The 21,829-nt window shown below is 38.7% G+C and overlaps 1 protein-coding gene across 1 annotated transcript in view; it reads left to right on the top strand.

Annotated features, from left to right (window-relative positions):
* The window catches only part of PLPPR5 (phospholipid phosphatase related 5), a 157,358-nt gene that overhangs the window by 116,313 nt on the left and 19,216 nt on the right, over window positions 1–21,829 (top strand). Inside the window, exons 4-5 of the mRNA XM_075833179.1 lie at window positions 12,050–12,226; window positions 13,122–13,241. Of these exons, the coding sequence (XP_075689294.1) occupies window positions 12,050–12,226; window positions 13,122–13,241 (297 nt within the window). The remainder of the gene's footprint in view (window positions 1–12,049; window positions 12,227–13,121; window positions 13,242–21,829) is intronic.

Here is a 21,829-nt window from a genome sequence, read left to right as displayed (position 1 = left end):
TGCTGCAGTTTGTGATTGGTCTGTGTCTGGCCTCCTGGGATGAAACGTCATTCCAGGAGGCCGGAATAGAAAAAAAAGCAGCGAGTTCTAGGTAAGTATAAACTTTTTTTTTTCTGAGTTTCCATTTTTGCCGCTGAACCTCTGCAGTTCCGCCGCGAAAGTCGCAACACTTCAATGGGGAAAACCTGCAACAGAAAGGCAACGAAAACACAGCATAAATTGACATGCTTCGGATTTAAATTCCGCACTGCAAGTCAATTTCTGAACATTTTCGCTGCATTTTTTTTTTTCCTGCAGCATGGGTATGAGATTTTCGAAGTCTCATCGAGTTTGCTACTACTGTTGTGGAAATTACCGTTGTGGAAATTCCGCAGCATTTACGCTACGTGGGAACCCGGCCTAATTGTTTGATTGGCCTAACCTATTTTGGCTTGCTATAAAAGTCTGTTATTTGCACTTCCTGATTGTCATAATATACATCCTGCCTGTAGCCTAATTCTTTTCTGCCTTACTCTACAAACTGTTGCTGCTCATCTATGTACCAAACTTTAATTGTTTCCTGGCCTAGTCTCTGCCTCACACTACAACCTGTTGTTATTTATCTGTGTGCCGAACTTAGATTGTTTCCTGACCACGTCTCTGCCTTACGCTACAAACTATTGCTGCTCATCTGTGTACCGAACTTGGATTGTTTTCTGACCACATCTCTTCCTCCCTCTACAACCTGTTGCAGCTTATCTGTGTGCCGATCTTGTATTGTTTTCTGACCACGTCTCTGCCTCACTCTACAACCTGTTGCAGCTTATCTGTGTGTCGTACTTGGACTGTTACTAGACTGCTCTTGCTATTATCACCCTGCTGCCTAATCGTTTCATCCACTGGATTCTGAATCTGCTATAGACCTTGACAATGTGTTATGCTATTGCCATCTCTTATAGGTTTTTAGTAAAAGGATGTCATGCAGAAAGTACTTGGACGTTTCATAGGACCAATCAAGGAATGCACAGCATGGAAACACATCTTCATCCTCTCTTGTGCCTTATCCCTGTGCCTTAAACTTACAGCTATGCTCTGTGGCATACTGGTCTTAATTTCAAATAGTCCATATAATTTTAGCTTATAAAAGTTTTGATCTGGCCCTACCTATCTTTGTGTCGCATGGGCATCATGGGACATTTAGTTACCAGAGCTATTACCTACAGACAGTATTTTCTAATATAATGGTTGTGGACAGACATTATTGTCTTCTAAAAAGCAAGTTAGAGGTGACATTAGGGGAAATAGAAGAATGCTGTTATAATGTGGGTTAGGTTAGGGGTTGGTGGATACATTTTTACGTGTTTGCGAGGATTTTGATTAGTAACAAATTTTCTATTATCACAGATGTAATGATTATTGTTAACAATCGTCATTTAGTTAGGACATCAGGAAATGGGTTAGATCTACGCACACTTTTCTTGACAAAACTATGAGCTGATGTGAAGCCGATGTGGAATTCAGTGTGTTAAATAGCTGTACCCTTGTATTGGAATTTGTCACAAGTAAGAGGTAATTACTGTTAAAATATGCTAGACAGCATAGCAGACTGATAGATTTCTACCTCATTTTAATGAGATCTACATGGGAAATTAACCACTAAAATTGAGCTGTTCTACTTTTTCAACAGAATTGAAAATTAGTTTAATGATTTCTCTGAAGGCAACACCATAAAAATGTAATTTTGATATGAATCCTAACATACTGGCACCACTAGTGATGACAGAGTCAGAAGAAATTATCACCTCTTCTCTAATGATTACTTGCCAATGGGTCACCATTATCAGGGATATGTATATAGAAAAATACTTGAAAGATGCATAGCATGTCCATCATGGGTTTTCATAGCAACAACTCAAATTACTTTCACATTTGGAAACACTACGCTCAAACTGACAAATGTAGAAATTGTAGTAACAGAGAGTTCATTGTCACGATGGAAGGATCAAAAAGCCTGGTATCTCAAATGGCAAAAACTCATTAAAGGGTTTGTATGATGTTAATATGCATGATTTATTTTTTTATGAACCAACGCCACTGTTGTCCACTGGTTGTGTCCGGTAATGCAGCTCAGCTCCATTGACTTGTTCCTGGAAAAAGTAAACCGTTTTTTTCTAATATCATTGTACTACCACAGGTCCAAGCAGATGTTAAAGTTTAGACTTGCATTTACAGTATTAGCAGCATCCGGTATATATTCCTGGGATGTTTTGTGAGATAATTATAGTTAATATTTCAGCACTTTAGCAAGTTAGATATTGATGGATCATTTATATCAGTATTATCCACACAGCCGTATTACAGAGACGTAATAGGGCACCTATAGAGGTGCTTAGGTCTTTATTGTACCTCCGTATGCCTCCGAATTCAAATTCTGGCTTGCTCCAATAGACTCCATATGTATTGAGCTATTCTCCCATAGAAGCATAACTTCTAGGGGAGAACAGCTCTGTATACACAGCACCCAATGGAGCATGAGACAGAAGCACACGGAGCACCTGCAGCTTCATAGTATATAACTACTCAGGACACAGTGTGCAACTATATAGCCTGCACATGGCTCTGGTTGCTCCAATGAGTCCTAATAATCACAAAATCCTGCTAATGAGGCATCTACATCGTCTTGTCCCGCAGGTGCTGGATTATTCGTTTGCAGTACAAGACCCAGTTATTATCTGTTCACTTGTTGTATCAATCCTGACATCCACCAGCTCCCTTATATACATTTAATAGGTGATTGTAAGACGAGATGATAGAATTTGACATTGTCCAGAGAAACATAAACCATTGACCTGACAAGCTCTACTGCAGGTTAGAAGACTTTGGGATACAAATTGCTTCTTTGATTATTGCAGTGATTTAGTTGTCTGCCGTCATTAATGTGATTCTGTACGGGTTCGTCTCTCTTTACTACCATTCTGGTAAATACGTTAACACAGTGATGGATGAGAAAGAGCATATGTGCAAAGCCCTATGGTTTTACCCTATGCAAAGATGATTATCATGTCTAATGTAATGCGGTTCGTAGACTAACAATGTTTTTTCTCCCCTGCTTGACAAATAACATTCCTATTCTGCATTTTTGAAATGTGGGTGGCTGCTATGGCAACTGTAGGCTCTTCTTGGTGAAAATAAGCCTTTTAAACCGTTTTTTTTCCTTATTGAATTGTGTCTTCCGGAACATTATCACAGTCATTGTAAGCTGAACATCAAAGATCAAATGTTAGATTATTGCAGTGAACACATTAAAATCTAATGTATTCTGCATTTTGACAAGACAAGCATAAAATCCAGAAACAAACAGACAAATTGTTACAATGTATCCTTAAGGAAGACGCTGAGGGGTAATGAAAGTGGGGTAATGAAAGCGCTGAGAACAACTGTGAACGTGCTATGAAGGACTGATTTATGTACGGTAGATTTAAATGTTCTTCCTATTTTTTTTAAGCTTAATATTGTCAGAACCCAAATACATATATAATAGAGCTGACGGACTATGTACATAGATCTCTATGGTCATATCCCATGTATGGCATCCATAAGGTCACTTTCACACAGCAGTTTTTTGGTCAGTATATGGTCAGTATTTTGCATCAGTATTTGGAAGCCAAAACTAGGAGTGGGTCCAAAACATGGAAGAGGTGCAAATCTTGCCATTATAATTTTTCCTGTGTAGGTTCTACTCCTAGTTTTGGCTTCCAAATACTGATGCAAAATACTGACCAAATACAGACCAAACTACTGCCGTGTGTAAGTGACCTACACAATCTACTCCACCTCCTATGCTCTCCGAGATCAGAGCCTGACATTGGCCGTACATGGTACTTCTTTGGCTCCATAAAATCATTATGCCTTATATAGGATATCTAGCTATTCTAAAAATCAGATATACTTAATATAATACAGAAACTTTTTTGCAACATATTAAGAAGTATTTTTTTTATATTTAATAACCATTCCCTTTCTAATAGTAAAGAAAAGGATTTTGTCGCCATGGCTCCACCATTAGTAGAGCAGTAGGGGTCTAATGGTAGGAAAATGATTTGGGGACAATTATTGTTAGACATCTTTCCATGATTTTCTGTATTTAACTGATTCAGGACCGGGCTATTTTGAGCCTTCAGTACCTGACACAGTTCAGCCATTTTTAGCACGTGTTAGTTAAACAGCTATAACTTTTTTATTTGTTGGACTAGCGACGTGATTTTTGTGATATTTGTTTCGGAGACAATGAAGGTTTCTTTTTTTTCCATTTTTAAACACATCCTATTGGCTATTTTAGAGTTTTCAGGCTTATAGTTTGAAAATAATATTAAAAATATATGTTTTTTTACATTTCAGCAATTTTTTTGTGGTAATAATATAGTTTTACGCTGAAATAGACCTTTTCTTTGTGATTGTCATTATCCATCATAAATTCTGTTATATTGCGTCTATTTTAAGGGTCAGAGCTAGCATTACGACAATGATTGGCATTGTGAATGTTTTTTTTGGGTGGGTATTTTATATGTATTTATTATTTAGGTTTTTTGTACTTTATTTTACTTTTATTTTTTTATTATTATGGTCTGTCCCTCAAAGGACAGAAAAGATTTTTGCGGGACTTTTTCTTTCACACATTGTTTTTCCACTGTTACTGAGGCTGCCCCAGTTAAAGGGTAAATCAGCCCTCTTATAATGACTATTGTCAAATGACTATCGTCACTAATAGGGCTGTGATGGGTCTACTTAGACCCAGAATTAGCCTTCCACTGATGGCATCCCGGTGATCATGTGTGCCGCTGCCTCTACTCTATAAACGGTGCTCATTGAGCGCTGTGTACAATTGTTAAGAGAAGATAGAAGCAGTAAAAGCTGCTTCTGTCTTCTCTTCAGGGCCCCCGGCAGTCACTGATTGCCGGGTACCCAACATTCAGCTGCCCGATTGCTCAGGTAGCCAGCTAAAACCTGCTCCTTAGATACAATATGGAGCGGGTTTTAAGGACCTCGAGCGCCGGCCGTTTATATACAGTTAGCGGTTGGGAACCAGTTAAAGTGGACCTGTCTTGATATGTCTGTTTTAATAATAACCATAAAATAACAATGTTGGGGTTTCTTTTCTTAGAATTGCATTCGGCTATTCCTCTGTTATTTCTCTTGAAAATGTATGAATAAATTGACTTCTAGACTTTACCATTACCCTAGTTAATTGGGTGTGTCTAGACACAATCTGACATTCCCAACACTGATTGGATAGTGTCAGAGTATGTAGGGATACGCCCGATTTAGCTGTGAACTGAAGGCAGAGAAGGTTTCATACTGATATATTTAAAGTATCAAATTTTTGTAAAAAATAAATCGGTGGAAAACTTCTTTAAGCCAATCTATGATATATATTATAAGCGGATATAAGCCAGACTGTAGGGATCTGATATACTTCTGTACTACAAATGCTGTCATCAGTCTCAAGCAAAGGCGCATGTTGGTAGTCATGGGAATGGATTATTAATTTAACAAGATGTCCACTGTTGAATGCATTACTATTATATATAGATTTATCTATTTATGATATATACATATGTACTGTCAGGTACAGAAGTATTTGGATAGTGACACAATTTTCATAATTTAGCCTCTGTATACCACAATTAATTTGGAACAAAGCAATGAAGATATCTCATAGACCCTCCATTTTCACAGTCTCAAAATTGACACTGATTGACTCAACTGATAAGCAGTTTTATGGCCGTGTGTGGCCTGTTCCCTCTTTATTTCGTGAGAAATTAAAGGGGTTTTCCCACGAGAGCCATTTATGGCGCATCCACAGGATATGTGATAAATGCCAGATAGATGTGGGTCCCAGCTCTGGGACCCACACCTATCTCCAAAACGGAGCCTCCTAAACCCCGTTCAGCCGCTGTTTCCGACCATGAAAAACGTTATATGGTCGTGAGTTATGTAAACAGCGTAACTCGCGGTGCTACGCTGTTTCCGTAACTACAATAGTAGTCAATGGCAGTTACAGAAGCAGCGTAGCTTTCGGGCTACACTGTTTCCGTAACTAACATTAGGTTCTATGCGACTTACGTAAACAGCGTACCTCCGAGAGTTATGCTGTTTACATAACTCACGACCATATAACGTTTTTCATGGTCGGAAAACACCTCATTCAGTCGCAACAAACAGCGTCTGAACGGGGTTTAGGGGGCTCCGTTCTGGAGATAGGTGTGGATCCCAAGGGGGGGCCCACATTTATCTGACATTTATGACATATCCTGTGGATGTGTCATAAATGTCTCTCGGGGGAAAACCTCTTTAAGGGGATAAAAAGTCTGGAGTTGATTCCAAGTGTTGAATTTGCATTTGGCAGTTGTTCATGGGAACTCTCAATATGCGGCCCAAAAAAAAATATCTGAGTGGGCCCAACCTAACGCATGCTTACAACTGAAGAGGCGAATTCTAATTATATACCAGCCATCATCCCTGTATATAACCCCCATCCTCCCTGTATATAGCCCCATCATCCCTGTATATACCGGTCATCATCCCTGTATATAACCTCCACTATCCCTGTATATACCAGCCATCATCCCTGTTTATAACCCCCATCATCCCTGAATATACCAGCCATCATCCCTGTATATAACCCCTATCATCTCTGTATATACCAGTCTGGCTAGTATATACAGGTAAGATGGGGCTATAAACAGGGATGATGTGTGGTATATACAGGGATGATGGGGGTTATATAAGGGGATGATGGTTAGTATACACAGGGATGATGGGGTTATTGCAGGGATGATGGCTGGACTATCCATCATCACTGTATATAACAACCATCATCCCTGTATATAACAACCATCATTCCTGTATATAAATCTCATCATCCCTGTATATACCAGCCAGGCTGGTATTTATAGGGAGGATGGAGGTTAGAAACAAGGATGAGGGCTGGTATATAAAAGGATGATGGGGGTTATATACGGGGATGATGGTAGTTATATACAGTGATCAGCCATTATCCATTTATATAACCCACATCATCCCTGTATACAACGACATCTCTAGATTTACCAGCAATCATCCCTGTATGTAACCCCCATCATTCCAGTATATACCAGCCATCATTCCTGTATATAACCCCCATCATCCGTATAAATACAAGACTGGCTGGTATATACAGGGATGATGGGGTTTATATGCAGGAATGATGGCTGGTATATACAGGGATGATGGTGGTTATATACGGGGATGATGAGGGTTATATGCAGGGATGATTGGTAATCCAGCCATCATCCCTGCATTAACCCCCATCATCCCTGTATATATCAGCCATTATCCCTGTATACAAACCCCATCATCCCCGTATAGATTCATTATTGAGAAGGGGTGCTTTCTCACACTCTCTTCTAACACAGGCTTCTTCTGCTCCTCTCTGGCGGGCAGCATTGGTGGTGTGCTCTGCTCTAGCAGACGTGCCTAGCATCTGTCCCTGATTATAATAGCACCATACACTGTGTCCCCCACACACACACACAGTGCTCCCTATAGATAGTGCCCCCATATAGCCCCCTGTAGATTGTGCCAACCATAGATCCCCCTGTCGATAGTACCCACATACACCTTCCTGTAGATGGTGCCCCACACATAGCCCCCTTGTAGATAGTGCTCCACATATAGACCCTTGTAGATAGCACTCTATATATAGCCCCCCTGTAGATAGTGCTCTACATATACCCCACCTGTAGATAGTGCCCCACATATAGCCCCCCTGTAGATAGTGCCCTACATATAGCCTCCCCTGTAGATTGTGCCCCACATATAGCTCCCCCCGTAGATAATGCCACTCACAATTTTAAGTGAATAAAAAAAAACTTTACATACTCAACTTGATCCCGTTCCCACTCTGCCCTGTGTCAATGCAGGCCTGCTCTCTTCTGAGCAGGTCTGCTGGGGCTGAGGGATGCAAATGGCGCGATGACGTAATCGCGCCGCGAGCGTAGTTGAAAGGCACCAATTGGCAAGGCAGAATGACTTGCCCCATCAATCAGCTGACGTCATCGCTCCGCTAGCATCGTTGAAAGGTGCTGATTGGCAGGGCAAGTCATTCTGCCCTGCCTATCAGCGTCAATGTTAGGCGCTGAATGGTCAGGCACGGAACGTGCACGGCCATTCAGCTCTTATGCATGTAATTGTATATGCATCCTATAGACACAGGTACAATTAGTGCAGGAGGGGGTGGCGGTATCTGGTTTCAGTTGCGCCGTTGCCCCCTCAGACAGGCAGCACGCCGCCCTGTGTGGCGTGGCCACGGCGGTCATGGCGGGGGCAGCGGGAGCAGCGGTCATGGCAGGGGCGCACCACCTAGTGCCCCCGAAGCCGCCGCCCTCCCAGCTAGCTATACTACTGCTTTGAACAGATGAAACCAAGATCAACCTGTACCAGAATGATGCTAGGAGAACAGTATGGAGAAGGAAAGGAATAGTTCATGATCCGAAGCATACCATATCATCTGTCAAACATGGCGGAGGCAGTGTTATGTATGACTGCCAATGGAACTGGGTCACTGGCAGGATTCATTCTGAAGTGTATAGAGTGAGACTTTCTACTAAGATTTAGTCAAGTGCAGGAAGACTAACAGGACGGCGCTTTAGAGGACTGATGGATAATGAACCAAAATATGCGAAATGGAATTTGCTTCAATGGCTAACTCGGTAACAAATGTCTGTAAATGCTAAACACTTAATGCAACATTTTTGATAAACCCGTTCAGTTAAATCTGAAAGTCTACACTTCAATCACATCTTCATTGCATTGTTTTCAACCCATTGTGCTGATGTACAGTACAGAGGCTAAATTCAATGTAATTGAAGAAGGGACAAAATGACACTATATCTATTTCTAGTGCCTTCTTGAACGGATAGTCTGTATCTCTCATCCCACAAAATGATTGCCTTAGATTCACAAAGTGCAATTTATCACACTTTTTTTTGTTATTTTTCTAACTTGGCGTAAAGGTCCATGAGATGATTTTGTCTCCAAAATAATAAATGCCCCAAAAGGCATCGGTGGTCATTTCCATTGTGTTGATATGCTGATTTTAAGACAGTATGATTTATACAGTGTGAGCTTTCCATAGACAAATACTAAAAAAAAACAAACATTTACACACATTAATGATTTTCCTATTGTTTGCCAGTTGGAAACAATTCTTTTTGAATTTTTTGTGTGTGGATTATTATCATTATTATTACTATTATTAATATTACTTGGACTTATTTATGGGTGCATGATGCTGATAACTGCCACTGTAAATTTATGTGACTAAGTTCTATAGAATCAGTAGGTTACACCAAGGATCTAAGAAATATTTCATCCACACAAGAGGCTGGGTAGTAATAGTGTCTTGAGTAATGTTCTATCCTGCTTTACTATCTATAATTTTGATAAATGTAAGAATTTAGGCGTATGTACTTGTGAATGTAGCTTTTGAATATAACACACACTGTAACTCCAAAAAAGTTAGTAAGTTACTCAACTTTTTATATAGTTTGAACACTAGTTTACATATAGAATTAAAAGAGGCAACCACCTCTCTAAATGAGGACCCACTCATGATCAGCTGACCACCACAGGTACGGCAGGTGAAACCCCTGGTGATCAGCTGTTTGCCGGTGAAAGCTGCAAGCAGCTGTGCATTTATCCTGCAGCAGCTACTACAGGAAGAATGTGGCATTACATGGCCCCTATTCAAATGAATGAACAATTATGTAATAAATTTTCCCACTGAGTCATTCAGAGCGGCAGATGCTCTTTCTTAGTGGCTCTTTACTCAGACTAATAGAGGTATGCTGTCTAGGATGCTTATCTGCCCTGATAGGGAAGGTAGACTGGTGGTTGACCTATTGGAACAATCCCTTTAAGGATAACTTTACCCATTTATCTCTCTGATGCTCAGTTTTCAAGGAGGATTGCAGGAGTAAGTATTATTTTATTATAATATTATGTTTTTTTATGACCATTGAACTTTTTCCTTTATCTTTATAGGCCCTTGAGTAGATACCATTGTTGCTTTTTTTATGCAATGATTGCAAGAAAATATTTCACCCATTATTCATTTTAAGAGTATCATATGGAGAATCATTTTACAAGCTTTTTTTTTTTACCCTAATAACACAGGCAATAAAAATAGCCATAGAAGTGTCTATTCCATAAGACTAAGCACATTACTTTTTCTGACAAGCTATTGTCATGACTTGAGTTTTCTACTATAAAAATGCTACATAGTTTTGCCAAATTGAAAATTTTCTCAGTTATTATGCAGTACACAGCAATTTTACTCAACTTTGCCCAAGGTCAGTGTCAGTATCGTCAACAATTTATTTATATCGCTCTCTTTGTGTATTTCAATATAGTGTGTGAAAACATTGATAATATAAATCTCAATCAAACTAATTTGCTTACACTACAAAAATGTGTAACTCTAACTAACAAACCCTTTACAATGACTTTCATTTTTTTCTAAATAATGGCCATTAACTTAATAAATTCAGAGAAATTATTACATTTATGAAAGCAAAAATTAGTAGCATCCAGTGTTCAGCATGGACTCAAAGATGACCACTGGCAACCCCTTTTTTTAAAAAAGTAGTCAACATTTTTAGGCTATGTTCACACGGGGTATTTTGCAGGAGGAATATCTGCCTCAAAATTCCGTTTGGAAGATTGAGGCAGATATTCCTCTCCCTGCACGCCGATTTTCGCTGCGATTTTCGCGCCGTTTTTTGCCCGCGGCCATTGAGTGCCGCGGGCATAAAACAGCGCGAAATACGCTTTCTCTGCCTCCCATTGAAGTAAAAAAACTCTGCAAAATACTCCATGTGAACATAGCCTTAAAGTGGTTTTATTTTTCATTTTGAAAACATTGGAGCAATAAGTTTAAATATCTGAGCACAGCTGTACAATTTTCCACCTTCAAAGAACAGCAACATAATGCTCCACACATAATGTAACTTCCAAGTTATTAGCAAGTGACAATTTAAAAAAAACAACTTATAAGTAAAATATATGACAGTGGTGTAGCCTATAATAGTGTGTATGTCCATCAGCATTAGCTTCAAGTTTACATTAGTAGCTGTAAAGGAAGAGTTTCATTTGAGGCCATGGAAAAGTATTAAAAGCTGTGCAACATGTAACATGTGCTAAGTGTGGGGAAGACAGTTTTAGCTGTGTCAAGTAACTTGGTGGATCAAACCAAGTATTTTAGTGTCATTTCTGTAGCCATATACAGAGAAAGAATCTGTGACATCTTTCTTGATTGTATTTTGCATTATGCCTGATAATTATATAGTATATGTCTAAAGGATAGTTGTCAATTGCTTGGATTCTCACAAACACCATAACATACCAGCTACAATATTGCTGTGTCCAGTGTCCAGCTGCTAAAACCACCGTCAATCTACTGTTATCACTGGGGTAAGCTGCAGACATTCAAATGAATAGGCAATCTTATAATACATATGTGTTTTATTCCTTTCCCTTTCTCAACAAATTCTGACATGAGTGGTGTGAGTTGACCAGCTTTGGAAAAGCAAAAAAACAAACAAGATCCACGATACTCTGTCACGAGATCTCTTTGCTACATGTGTCTATGTGTGGCCACCCAGTGGTTGTAATTTGACCTGTAGCCTGTCAAGGGTTCTGCTAGCATATTGCGATATTGTATAGAATTTGTTTGATGATAATTTGAGTTCATAACCAAATTCAAGCAAAGGTAAAGTTTGACACATCTGTACATGGCCATTTCAAGCCTGCCAGGGTGGCATTGCTCTTTAAAGCAGCTCTCAGCTCTGACTAATAGAGGAGGGGGCACTGACAGAACCTATTGAGAGAAGGTATTGATTTGTAACAATCCTTTGAATTTCAGTTCACCACATCCACCATTCAGAAAACATCTATAAAAGACAACACAAATATTTTTCCTCCTCTTGTTTTGTATTAATGTTATTAATGTATATATTTTTTTATTTTACAGATGTACATTACCAGCACCATTAAAGCCAAAGGGACACGACTCGCCAAACCTGTCCTATGCCTGGGCTTGATGTGTCTGGCATTTCTTACTGGAATAAACAGAGTGGCAGAATATCGCAATCATTGGTCAGATGTCATAGCAGGGTTTCTTATTGGAATATCAATAGCCGTATTTCTGGTATGTATAACAACACCTCTTTATTCAAAAAGCTGCAATGCACATATACATTGACAAGACCCAAATTTAGGTTTCCAAGTGCAGGAGTGCGTTGAGGAAGCATGGTGACTTGGGGATTACCGCAATCACACAGTTGTGCTGGGGTCCTCAGCTTGAATCTACCCAGGCAACATCTGCTTGGAGCTTATATACTCTCCACGTGCTTTCATTAATTTTCTCTAGGTATTCTGGTTTCCTCTCACCCTGCAAAAATTTACTGTACGGTTAATTGACAACCCATGGTAAAGGTTTCTAGCATGTATCCGTGTGTGTGTGTGTGTGTGTGTGTGTGTGTGTGTGTGTGTGTGTGTGTGTGTTTACTTGACATTCGGAGATTGTAATCCCCTGTAATGATAAGGGCTAGTGGAAGTAAATACAATCTCTGAAGATTATATTGGTGTTAAATAAATAATTGGAAACAAATAATTAATAAAACCAAATATATATTGTTTGTTTTACATAGTTTGTATGCATTATTTTTAAAATCAAGGCCGTAAATAAAATAGAGGCAAGATATATAGCTGTTTAGGGGCCCTTGGAAAGACGGAGCCCAGTCCTGGTTGGTCCGATTCCCTATGCTACTGAGTGGCAAGAACCTAAGAACCTGTGTAGGACTCCCGATTATTAGCAAACAAGTGAATGGGGAATTGGCCCAAGAATCATGGAAAGGGAGTGGGTGGGGAAATAGACATTAGGCAATTCTGTCCTTGGAGACAAACCCAAGTGCCATAATGGGGGACCAATTTTGACTTTTGCTATGGGGTCTTCCCTCTTCTATGTACACCACTGTCTGAAATGCAAACATACTGTCTGTATAAAAATTACTACATGCTACAAAATGTTTGTCTTACGACAGGTTATCTGTGTGGTTAACAATTTTAAGGGACGGCAGGCGGAACAGGAAAAATCCCCCATTGATAATTTGGCACAAATGCCAATGATCAGCATTCCCCGGGTAGAAAGTCCCTTGGAAAAGGTATGTTCCCTGATGTTCATCTTTTTCTTAATTCATTAGTGTATTTGAAAGTGACTTTTATCTCACAACATAAATATAGGCATTTGAAACAAAAAAAAAACAATTGAAACATTTTTCTGCTTTAATAAGTATTTACTCAGCAAATGCCACTGCCAAGTTTCTTTGCCCTTTCTCTGCTGCCAGCACAGTGCCAATCCAGCTCTGACCAGACAGTAGAGTAAGTTGAGACAGACTGGCTGCCAGGGATACCCCTCCTACACCTTTAAAATGGGGTTGTCAGGCAACACATCTATACCAACTAGTATATGTCAGTTTGTTAAGGTCTTAAACTCAAAGCCAAGAAGAGGTATGTATAGGCTATGTATATATTTTTATTGCTTCAATGCATCAAAAATATAAAAAAACAACGTAATTTTGCAAAAAGTCTCGATTGAAAATATATTATGTTTGTGTATACAGCTCCTATGCAGACTGTTGTGTCTGGTTACAGGATATAAACAAAACCTGTGTGTAGTCTCAATCTAAAGTCATGAGTTACTCCACCTTTCTTTGCCTTCTTTTCATGCTAGTCTACAGACAGTAAAAGCAGAGGCAGAGGAAGTGGAGTAACACATGACTGCTGGTATTGACTACACCCAGGGTTTTTTGTAGTCTGTAGCAAGGGTGACACATCGGTCTGCAAAGGAGCTGTATACACAAAATGGTAAGATATTTCTAATTAAGACTCTTTGCAAAGTTACATTGGTTGGAAATATGCACATTGCCTTTCTGTAGATTTTTATCAGAATTCATTTGAGCAGGCAACTTTTTTAAATGTCTTTCCTGCATTAATATATGTGTGCAAACCCTTAATACGGACAGTTCATGCATAGAAATGTGTGCATGTAAAATAATTTCCTTGATTTGATTATATAATTAGTGGCACAGATTGAGCTATATAAATAGCAATACTAGTAGCTTCAGACAGCAGCAAGACAGGCTCGGATGGGACTTAGGCAGCAGGCAGACACCAGGCGTGGCGCAGCAGGACAGGGATAGTACTCAGCGCAGCACGACTTCAACTCAATACGGCACTTGGACCAGGATAACTCGGGATACAGGTTACAGGTAGCAGGAACAGGAACACTGGGAACTGGAAGACACTTAGGAGACCATTTGCAGAGACAAATTAGGGTAACGACAACGCTCAGGCAATGCAGGAAGGGGCAGAGCCCTTCTTATAGTCCAGGGTGCTCATGGGCTAATTTGGTCTTTAATTCAGGTGCGCGCGCTGGCCCTATAAGAGCGGGCACGAGTGTGCGTGCGCATCCTACAGGACACAGCAGAGCAAAGCTGAAGTGAGCACTGGCGTATCCTGGGGAGGAGACGGGGGCCAGCGCTCACTGATCCATGGCTGCGGCCGTCAGGCGGTAAGCAAACCCGGCGGCCCGTGGCCATAGGCATGACAATTTATTCATCATGTGATCACTGAAACAGACATTATCTGGTCATTATGAATTTTTGGGGGGTTTTAACACTATATTGGTTGTAAATAAACTGATCAACTAAGGTAAAATAAGAAAAAAAATGTTTACATAATGCTACACAGTAAAAACATTTCTGTCCTACAAAAGATCAATTCTGTAAGGTACAATAGTCAAACATGGCATACAATATGTGAACGGCAGCAAGGCTTAAATAGAACTCATTATTATTTCAATATCACTCATGTTTTGTAGAGCATGAAATTATTTTAGCAAACACAAACATTGCTGTAGAAAAACATAAAAATATTATCAGTAACTTAAACAAAATTCCTCCCATGTGGACGGCCCATGTATATGACAAGGCGTTGTCTCACAATTAGATATTACATTTCTCTGTTTGATCACTCAAAACATAATTTTTATTAAAATCATCTAGATATTGCTGTTACATACTCATTATGGCGCCCCCTGGTATTTTTTCTATTACCTCTAAGAATATCCATGTTCAGTGCTTGAGAGAAGAAGTCGCTTCTAGTACGCTGGTTCTTATTAGCTGGGCTACACAATATCAGGAATCCGTCCACCATCCATGTACAAGAGGATTCGGGTGATGGGACTGAGCTACTGAGCATGTGTGCCCACTGGCACTGGCATTAGGCTGACATTGTGAAATCAAAAGAACACCAGAGGGCGCCACAACAAGTATGTAACAGCAATATGTAGACACAGGAGCCTGTTTTTGTTTGTTTGTTTTTTTTAAGTGATGTGTTTATGTTTTGAGTGGTCTAACTAAAAAAAAATTATATTCTTTAATACCATTAAGTACATCATCCCAACAACTACTCAAGTGGCTTTCCAGAATCTTATTTATAATAATCCACCCACCATATATTACAAAGCATTTTGTTGATCTGTGAGCAATGACATCCGTATTAATAGATCTATTTGGCTGCTGAAGGTGCGTTCAGCGCGGGCTGGGCACATCCCTGTCCCTGACTAACAAACAAGTCCTAGACCAATATGTCTGAATATGTTTTGTCAGGTAGTTTACTTATCATTCCCAGAATTACAGAAAAGGTTTTTTTTCCTGCAGCCTTTTTTACATGACCATTAATTAGTAATCATTGTTATACAGATTAGAAGAGGTAAAAAGGACTGTGCATTTAAGGCTTCGTTCACATCTGCTCCAGGGTCCCGTTCCGTCAGAACGGGACCCTGACTAACACAAACGGAAACCAAAGGTTTCATTTCCAACACCATTGATTTCAATGGTGACGGATCCGGTGCCAATGGTTTCCGTTTGTCTCCATTGTGCAAGGGTTCCGTCGTTTTGATGGAATCAATGGCATAGTCTAGCTATGGTTTCCGTTTGTGTCTGTCATGGCTCTGTTCTGACGGAAAGCTCAGACGGAACGGAGCCCTAACCTTAGAAAGATCCAATGACAATTAGGATAATAATAGGGCCGCTCTCTGTTGGAACCCCAAATGATCAGCAGTAATTTGTAGAGGAACCTAGCAGCAAGTGTTTAATTCCCCTGCAGTGCCACCACAGGTGAAATGAAGAATTACATAGCTGCCATTGAAATTAAAGGACACACCAAAAATGTGCTAGATCCTACAGAGCGAGAGACACTTTTTGTATCTGCTCTCTGCTTTGTCTAATGAGAGTTATGAACACGGGAGTGCCATGTATTAACCCAAATTCCCTAATACGGTGCAGAATCCATCCATAAGCTATTACGGGGTTTCAAATCCAGACAACTCTTTAAACTGTTGATGGTTGAGAAAGTACAATTTGTAGTTTAGTTCCTTCTCCTTCTATTTTACGTGGCAGATTCCTCAGCTATCCCTATTCTTGCCTATCAGTAGCACAATACAGTTCATCTGATATTATTTGTATATTTTATAATTGACCAGGTTTACTGTAATAGAATTGTGGCTTTGAACAAATTTGGTCCACTTGACTATGAGCAGAATTTGATAGATAAGGTGATATTTTGGTGTGCTAAAAAATATATAAAAAATTTGCCCTATATAGAAGAGAAAAAAGAAGTATGCCTCTATGTACTTCTATGTATAGAAGAAAGAAATGTAAATTGATGTTGGAATGTACTGGGAAGCGGGCTACTGGTAGAACAAAGGACTAGGACGGAAGTCTTTGATAAAATATTTTTTACACCAACTAGGGGTTAATAAAGGTTGGCTTCCATAAATATTTAAACAGTGTGGAATTTAAGATTCAGACATTTGCTTTTTGCACTACCTTATTTTTTACATGGAGTAGCTAAAAAGTAATATCATTTTTAAAGGGGTGGTCCCACAATTAAATATTATTTTTTTCTGTTAGATCATGTTAAACATAACACTTTTCCATTTGGAATCATTTGGGGGAAAAATGCTCCTGGGTCTAGATATTGTGGTTATGCACTTGTTATGGCGCCCCCTGGTGTTTTGTTTATGTGTGTAATGACGGTGGGAAGCCACTTCCAGTGTGCTGATCCTTATTGGCTTGCCTGCACGATAGGAGGAATCACTTCCCATTCCATGTACAAGAGGATCTGAACAGTGGGACTGAGCTACTGGGCAGGTGTGTCAACTGGCACTGGACATATTAGGTAGACTTTCTGAGAGGGAATCTAAAGAAGACCAGGGGGCGCCATAACATGTAAATGATAGGAATATCTAGACACAGGAGCATTTTTTTTTATACAAATGTTACACTTAAAACTGTGTTATAGTTTGCCTAATCTAACAGTGGTATGTAATATTTAATTGTGGTTCGACTACTTAAAAACATTTTGCAGTATAAACCTACACAAAATGTTGAAAAACTTAGTATGAAGTGAATTTGAGTAATATTGTGTCTTTTTCTCAATTTCTTAAGTCACTTGTTAACCATTTCCTGTGATGATGCCTGTTATGGCTGCAAACTTCTATAGCAACTTTGGCTAATAACATACGAATAAATAAATTCTGGAATTTAAATACATTATTTACTTCCACGACCAGGAATGTAGTTTCTTCTGCAAGACTATGTCATTTTTCAGGATTACCCAGCACTGTTTAAGTTCATTCTTCAGCACAGTTAGGGGAAAATTACTCTTCATGAAATCTTACTTTGCATATATTTGTTTTGAAGTCTTAAATCTACATGCAAATTAATATGCATGAGAACATTTGTACTTGGTCTTTTTAATTTAATGCAGTAAAGGCAAATTGTATTTATTTATTTTTTCCAGCAATATGCAGTGTATATTCTACATGCTTTCAAGCAGCCGTTCAAACATTGAGTCAATAGACGTGGTTCCTCCATGGCAACCACAGAGCGGGGAGCAATGCGCTTCTCTTACTCTGCAATCAACCAACCATTGTGTGTAATTGGTCTACCTAACCTATCCCATTAGTGCTCTCTTAACAGTCCTTGAATTTAAAGAATTGATGCCCACCACTTGCCATTAAATGGGTGATAAATGTTTTCTAATTCTACAATACCAAATTTCAGGAAGGGCTTAAGGCCAAGAAAATTTGGATCATTGAAATAATTAATTGCTGATTTCCATTACAGGCATACCAGCCGCAAGGAATATATGATTTTGCAATAAGACGACTAATTAATTGATTTACTTCTTCATTTATTCTAGTAAGAAAATTCAAGATGACTGTATTTGAAAATTGGTCCCATAGGCCCACATTTATGAATCAGTTTATGCTCGATATTGGTGGATATTGCACAGGTTAAAAAGTTATCGATCACATAATGAACTTAGATGTGATCAATAACAGCTGGATCCTGCGTGTCAGAGAAATGCAGGACCCACTGTCACCGAAGTTGTCAGTCCCGCTGACCTGATGGATTCGGGTTTGAGCGCAAGATACAGCTTCTATGTATCCAGGATCTACGCTGTATCTCAAAAAGTAAAAACATTTTTTAATAAAAAACAATTAAAAAGTTGTCTAAAATCCTCTAAAATGTTGTTTAACGAAAAAAAACCTGTGCTCAAAGGTTTACATAGCCTTTAATGCCCTTCTACATACTTTCCATCTTGATCTGTAGTCTACTCTCTAAATTGTCTACTACGCCTTATGTCAACCATTAAACAAATAATCATGGGTATCAGAAGACATTCTTATCTTTAGGCACACTATATGGATTGATTGTGATATTTTGGTATATGCAATTTATGCAAACTATCAGAGTTTAATAGGCATTTGTCTAATTTTGTAAATTGTTAAAAGTAATACGGCTATATATTACTTTTTCCAATAATGTTTTTGCATTTTGACTAGTGAATCCTTTGGGAATCTATGGTCAGAAATTGATGTGTCTTTTTTTTTTTGTTCAATTCCATTACAATTTTGAATTCTATTTTATGTTAGACACTGTGATTAATGACCCTTTTACATTGTTAATGAAGGGTAAGAACTATATAAGCAAACAGACCGATAGTATGATGAATAACCACTGCAGTGTAGACTGTAAAGCCAAAAGCCCAAGGGAGCCTTAAACATGGTTTAATAAAAGGTACCGCTGATTTTTATCTCATTGTAAATTAACACATCTCAACATCAGACAGCTCCTCGAATATGCTGCACAGCTGTGAGATGAAATATTCAAACACTTGGCAATACATATTTGAAATTTGATAGACACAAAAGCAAAATTGCTATAATTGTCTTTAGCTACAGTATTACAATAGGTACAATAGATCCAGCGACATTGAGTAAATACATTAACATTTAAATAAAAGCAAAATTCTCCCAATTCTTGAGAAAATGAATTTAGTAGAATTTTTAAGCTTTAACCTCATCTCATGCGTCTTCCATTATTTCTTTTTGGAAAAAGAGAAAAAAAATGTTGTTTATAGGAAACTACCAAAGAAAATGTCCACTGAGACTAAGTTCAGCATTCAGATGTCCTCAGAGTATTTCAGTTTGAGCATCCACACAGTACAAGTACAAGAATAATGAGAATTACAATTTTACAAGTGGGAACACATAAGCTCAAACATATCACTTTTATTGTGTCATGAAAAACAGAAATTGTGGTTGTTTTGGCGACAATTGCAGCTGTAGCAGCCACATCAGTTGCTACATGGCTCAGAGGTTAATGGGGTCAAGGGGGCAGGGGCAGGTGCTAAAAAACGTTGGATCAGACATATATCTGGCTGCAAGGCAACTGGCTGCAACAGGTAATCCTCCTCCCACCTCTCTATCGGCTATAGGAGACCAAACACACTAAATGTCACCCTTTAGCAAATCACTAGCCCAATCTTTATGCAGGTCTAGAATGAAAAGGTTGAGAAGTATAGAGGAAAAAAGTTGCAGTGTTAAGGTACGGCAGCTGGTTCCCCAACACTGCAACTTTTTTCCTTCATGCTCCTCAATACTTTCATTCCCTGGAGCAGAATCCGATGCCCCGAGGGAAAGCAGTGGGTGGCCTCCGGCCGTACTACTTCCTTCTCTACACACCATGCCTTCCATAGCACAACTCCAATAGGTGACTGAAATAAATACACTATAAGAAATCTTGATGTTCCTACCCAAATAAATATTACCTAGAGGAGTGCCGCCTCCTTGTTTTTGAATCAGGAGCAAATTAACACCTTTTTTTCTCTATTAGACTTCTGCAAGGCATGCAGAAAATGCTGCAGACTGTCAAACACTGTGGACAAGTTTTTCTTTTGTTTTCTTTTATCATTAAATATTAGGTTTAGTGTTCCTCTAAGGACTGACAATATGTGTTTGTATTGACCTTTATTTTCGCAACAAAAATCATATGCATAAGTAAAACAATGGTGTCACTGAAAGCCTGAAGCTCCAGAGATTAAGTTAAAGCGCAGCACTTCCATATGCTGTTTTTTTTCCCCTGCTCTTTGTACGAGCTAGACCAGCCCTTATCCAAAATATATTGTAAAAAGTTCCTGTAGTTCTTATCTGGCAAGCATTTTGTAAATAAAAATGTCACTGAAAATAATAACAGCACAAATATGAGAAAGATGAGTAAATGTCACCCGCTTAAACCCGAATACTTTAAAAATCACAAACTATTTTTCAAAAATGCTACAAAAATGGTCATACATTATGTGTCAAAAACAAGAGAAGTAAAATTGTTTGTATGTTCTTCCCGTATTTGCGTGGTTTTCCTCTGCGTACTCCGGTTTCCTGCCACACTCAAAAAATAGGAAATTTAGGTTGTTAGCCCCACTGGGGACAGTAAGGGAGGACAACTTCTGTACAGTGCTGCTGAATACATTAATGTTTTATTTATATATATATATATATATATATATATATATATATATATATATATATATAAATAATAATAGCACCAAACTGCAAAAGTGTAATTATACTTCAGAAACTATTTCATAGACTTTTAAAGGAACACCATCAAATTAATATTAGGAGTTCTGCAGTATGTAAGTGTATATAAAGATATAGGTTTCTGGCCCATAGAGGGCAGTCCCAAGCATGGGATTCCACTCTATGATACCCATCTGCCCTTATAGGGCATGTGTACAGGGTTTGTCTTCATTAGAACACCCCTCTAAATTGGATACTTCAAGACATTGAAAGAGCTTGTTGGAATACAGCACATACAGTTTATTTTAGGGCGGTTGTACATTTAGTATTCACAACATTTCTCAATACATTTATGATTTAGCTCAAGCTATAAAAGGAGTTAATTACCGTTTATGCAAAATTTCATCACTGTTGATGTCTGTTTATAGTTCATGAGTGAAGGCAATTTAGTTTTAGTGTAAAGTGTTATGATGGTAATATATATGTAAAAATTAGTAAGTACCTCAAATGATAACATTTGGATTTCTTTTAAATATTTCAACTGAATAAAATAAATGTTGCAGACTTAGCTAGTGAACTGAAAGGGGTTGTCCAATAGATAAAAATATTTTTAAATCAGCTCACAATGGTGTAAAAATATAAAAAAAATAGCCATAGTCATCTCACCAATCCCCCGCCGCTCCCTTACCAATGCTGTCCGGTCCCCAAATGGTCTCTACTTTCTGCTGCAGCGTTAACGTCCCAACAGGAAGTAAAGACCGGCGGGAGACTAGGCGGGGGATCGGAGAGGTGAGAATGGCTTTTTTTTTTAATTATTTT

Source organism: Rhinoderma darwinii, chromosome 7, assembly GCF_050947455.1.
Source record: "Rhinoderma darwinii isolate aRhiDar2 chromosome 7, aRhiDar2.hap1, whole genome shotgun sequence".
Lineage (NCBI taxonomy): Eukaryota > Metazoa > Chordata > Amphibia > Anura > Rhinodermatidae > Rhinoderma > Rhinoderma darwinii.
Note: the sequence above shows the minus strand (reverse complement) of the source record. Positions and strands in the feature narration are given on the sequence as shown.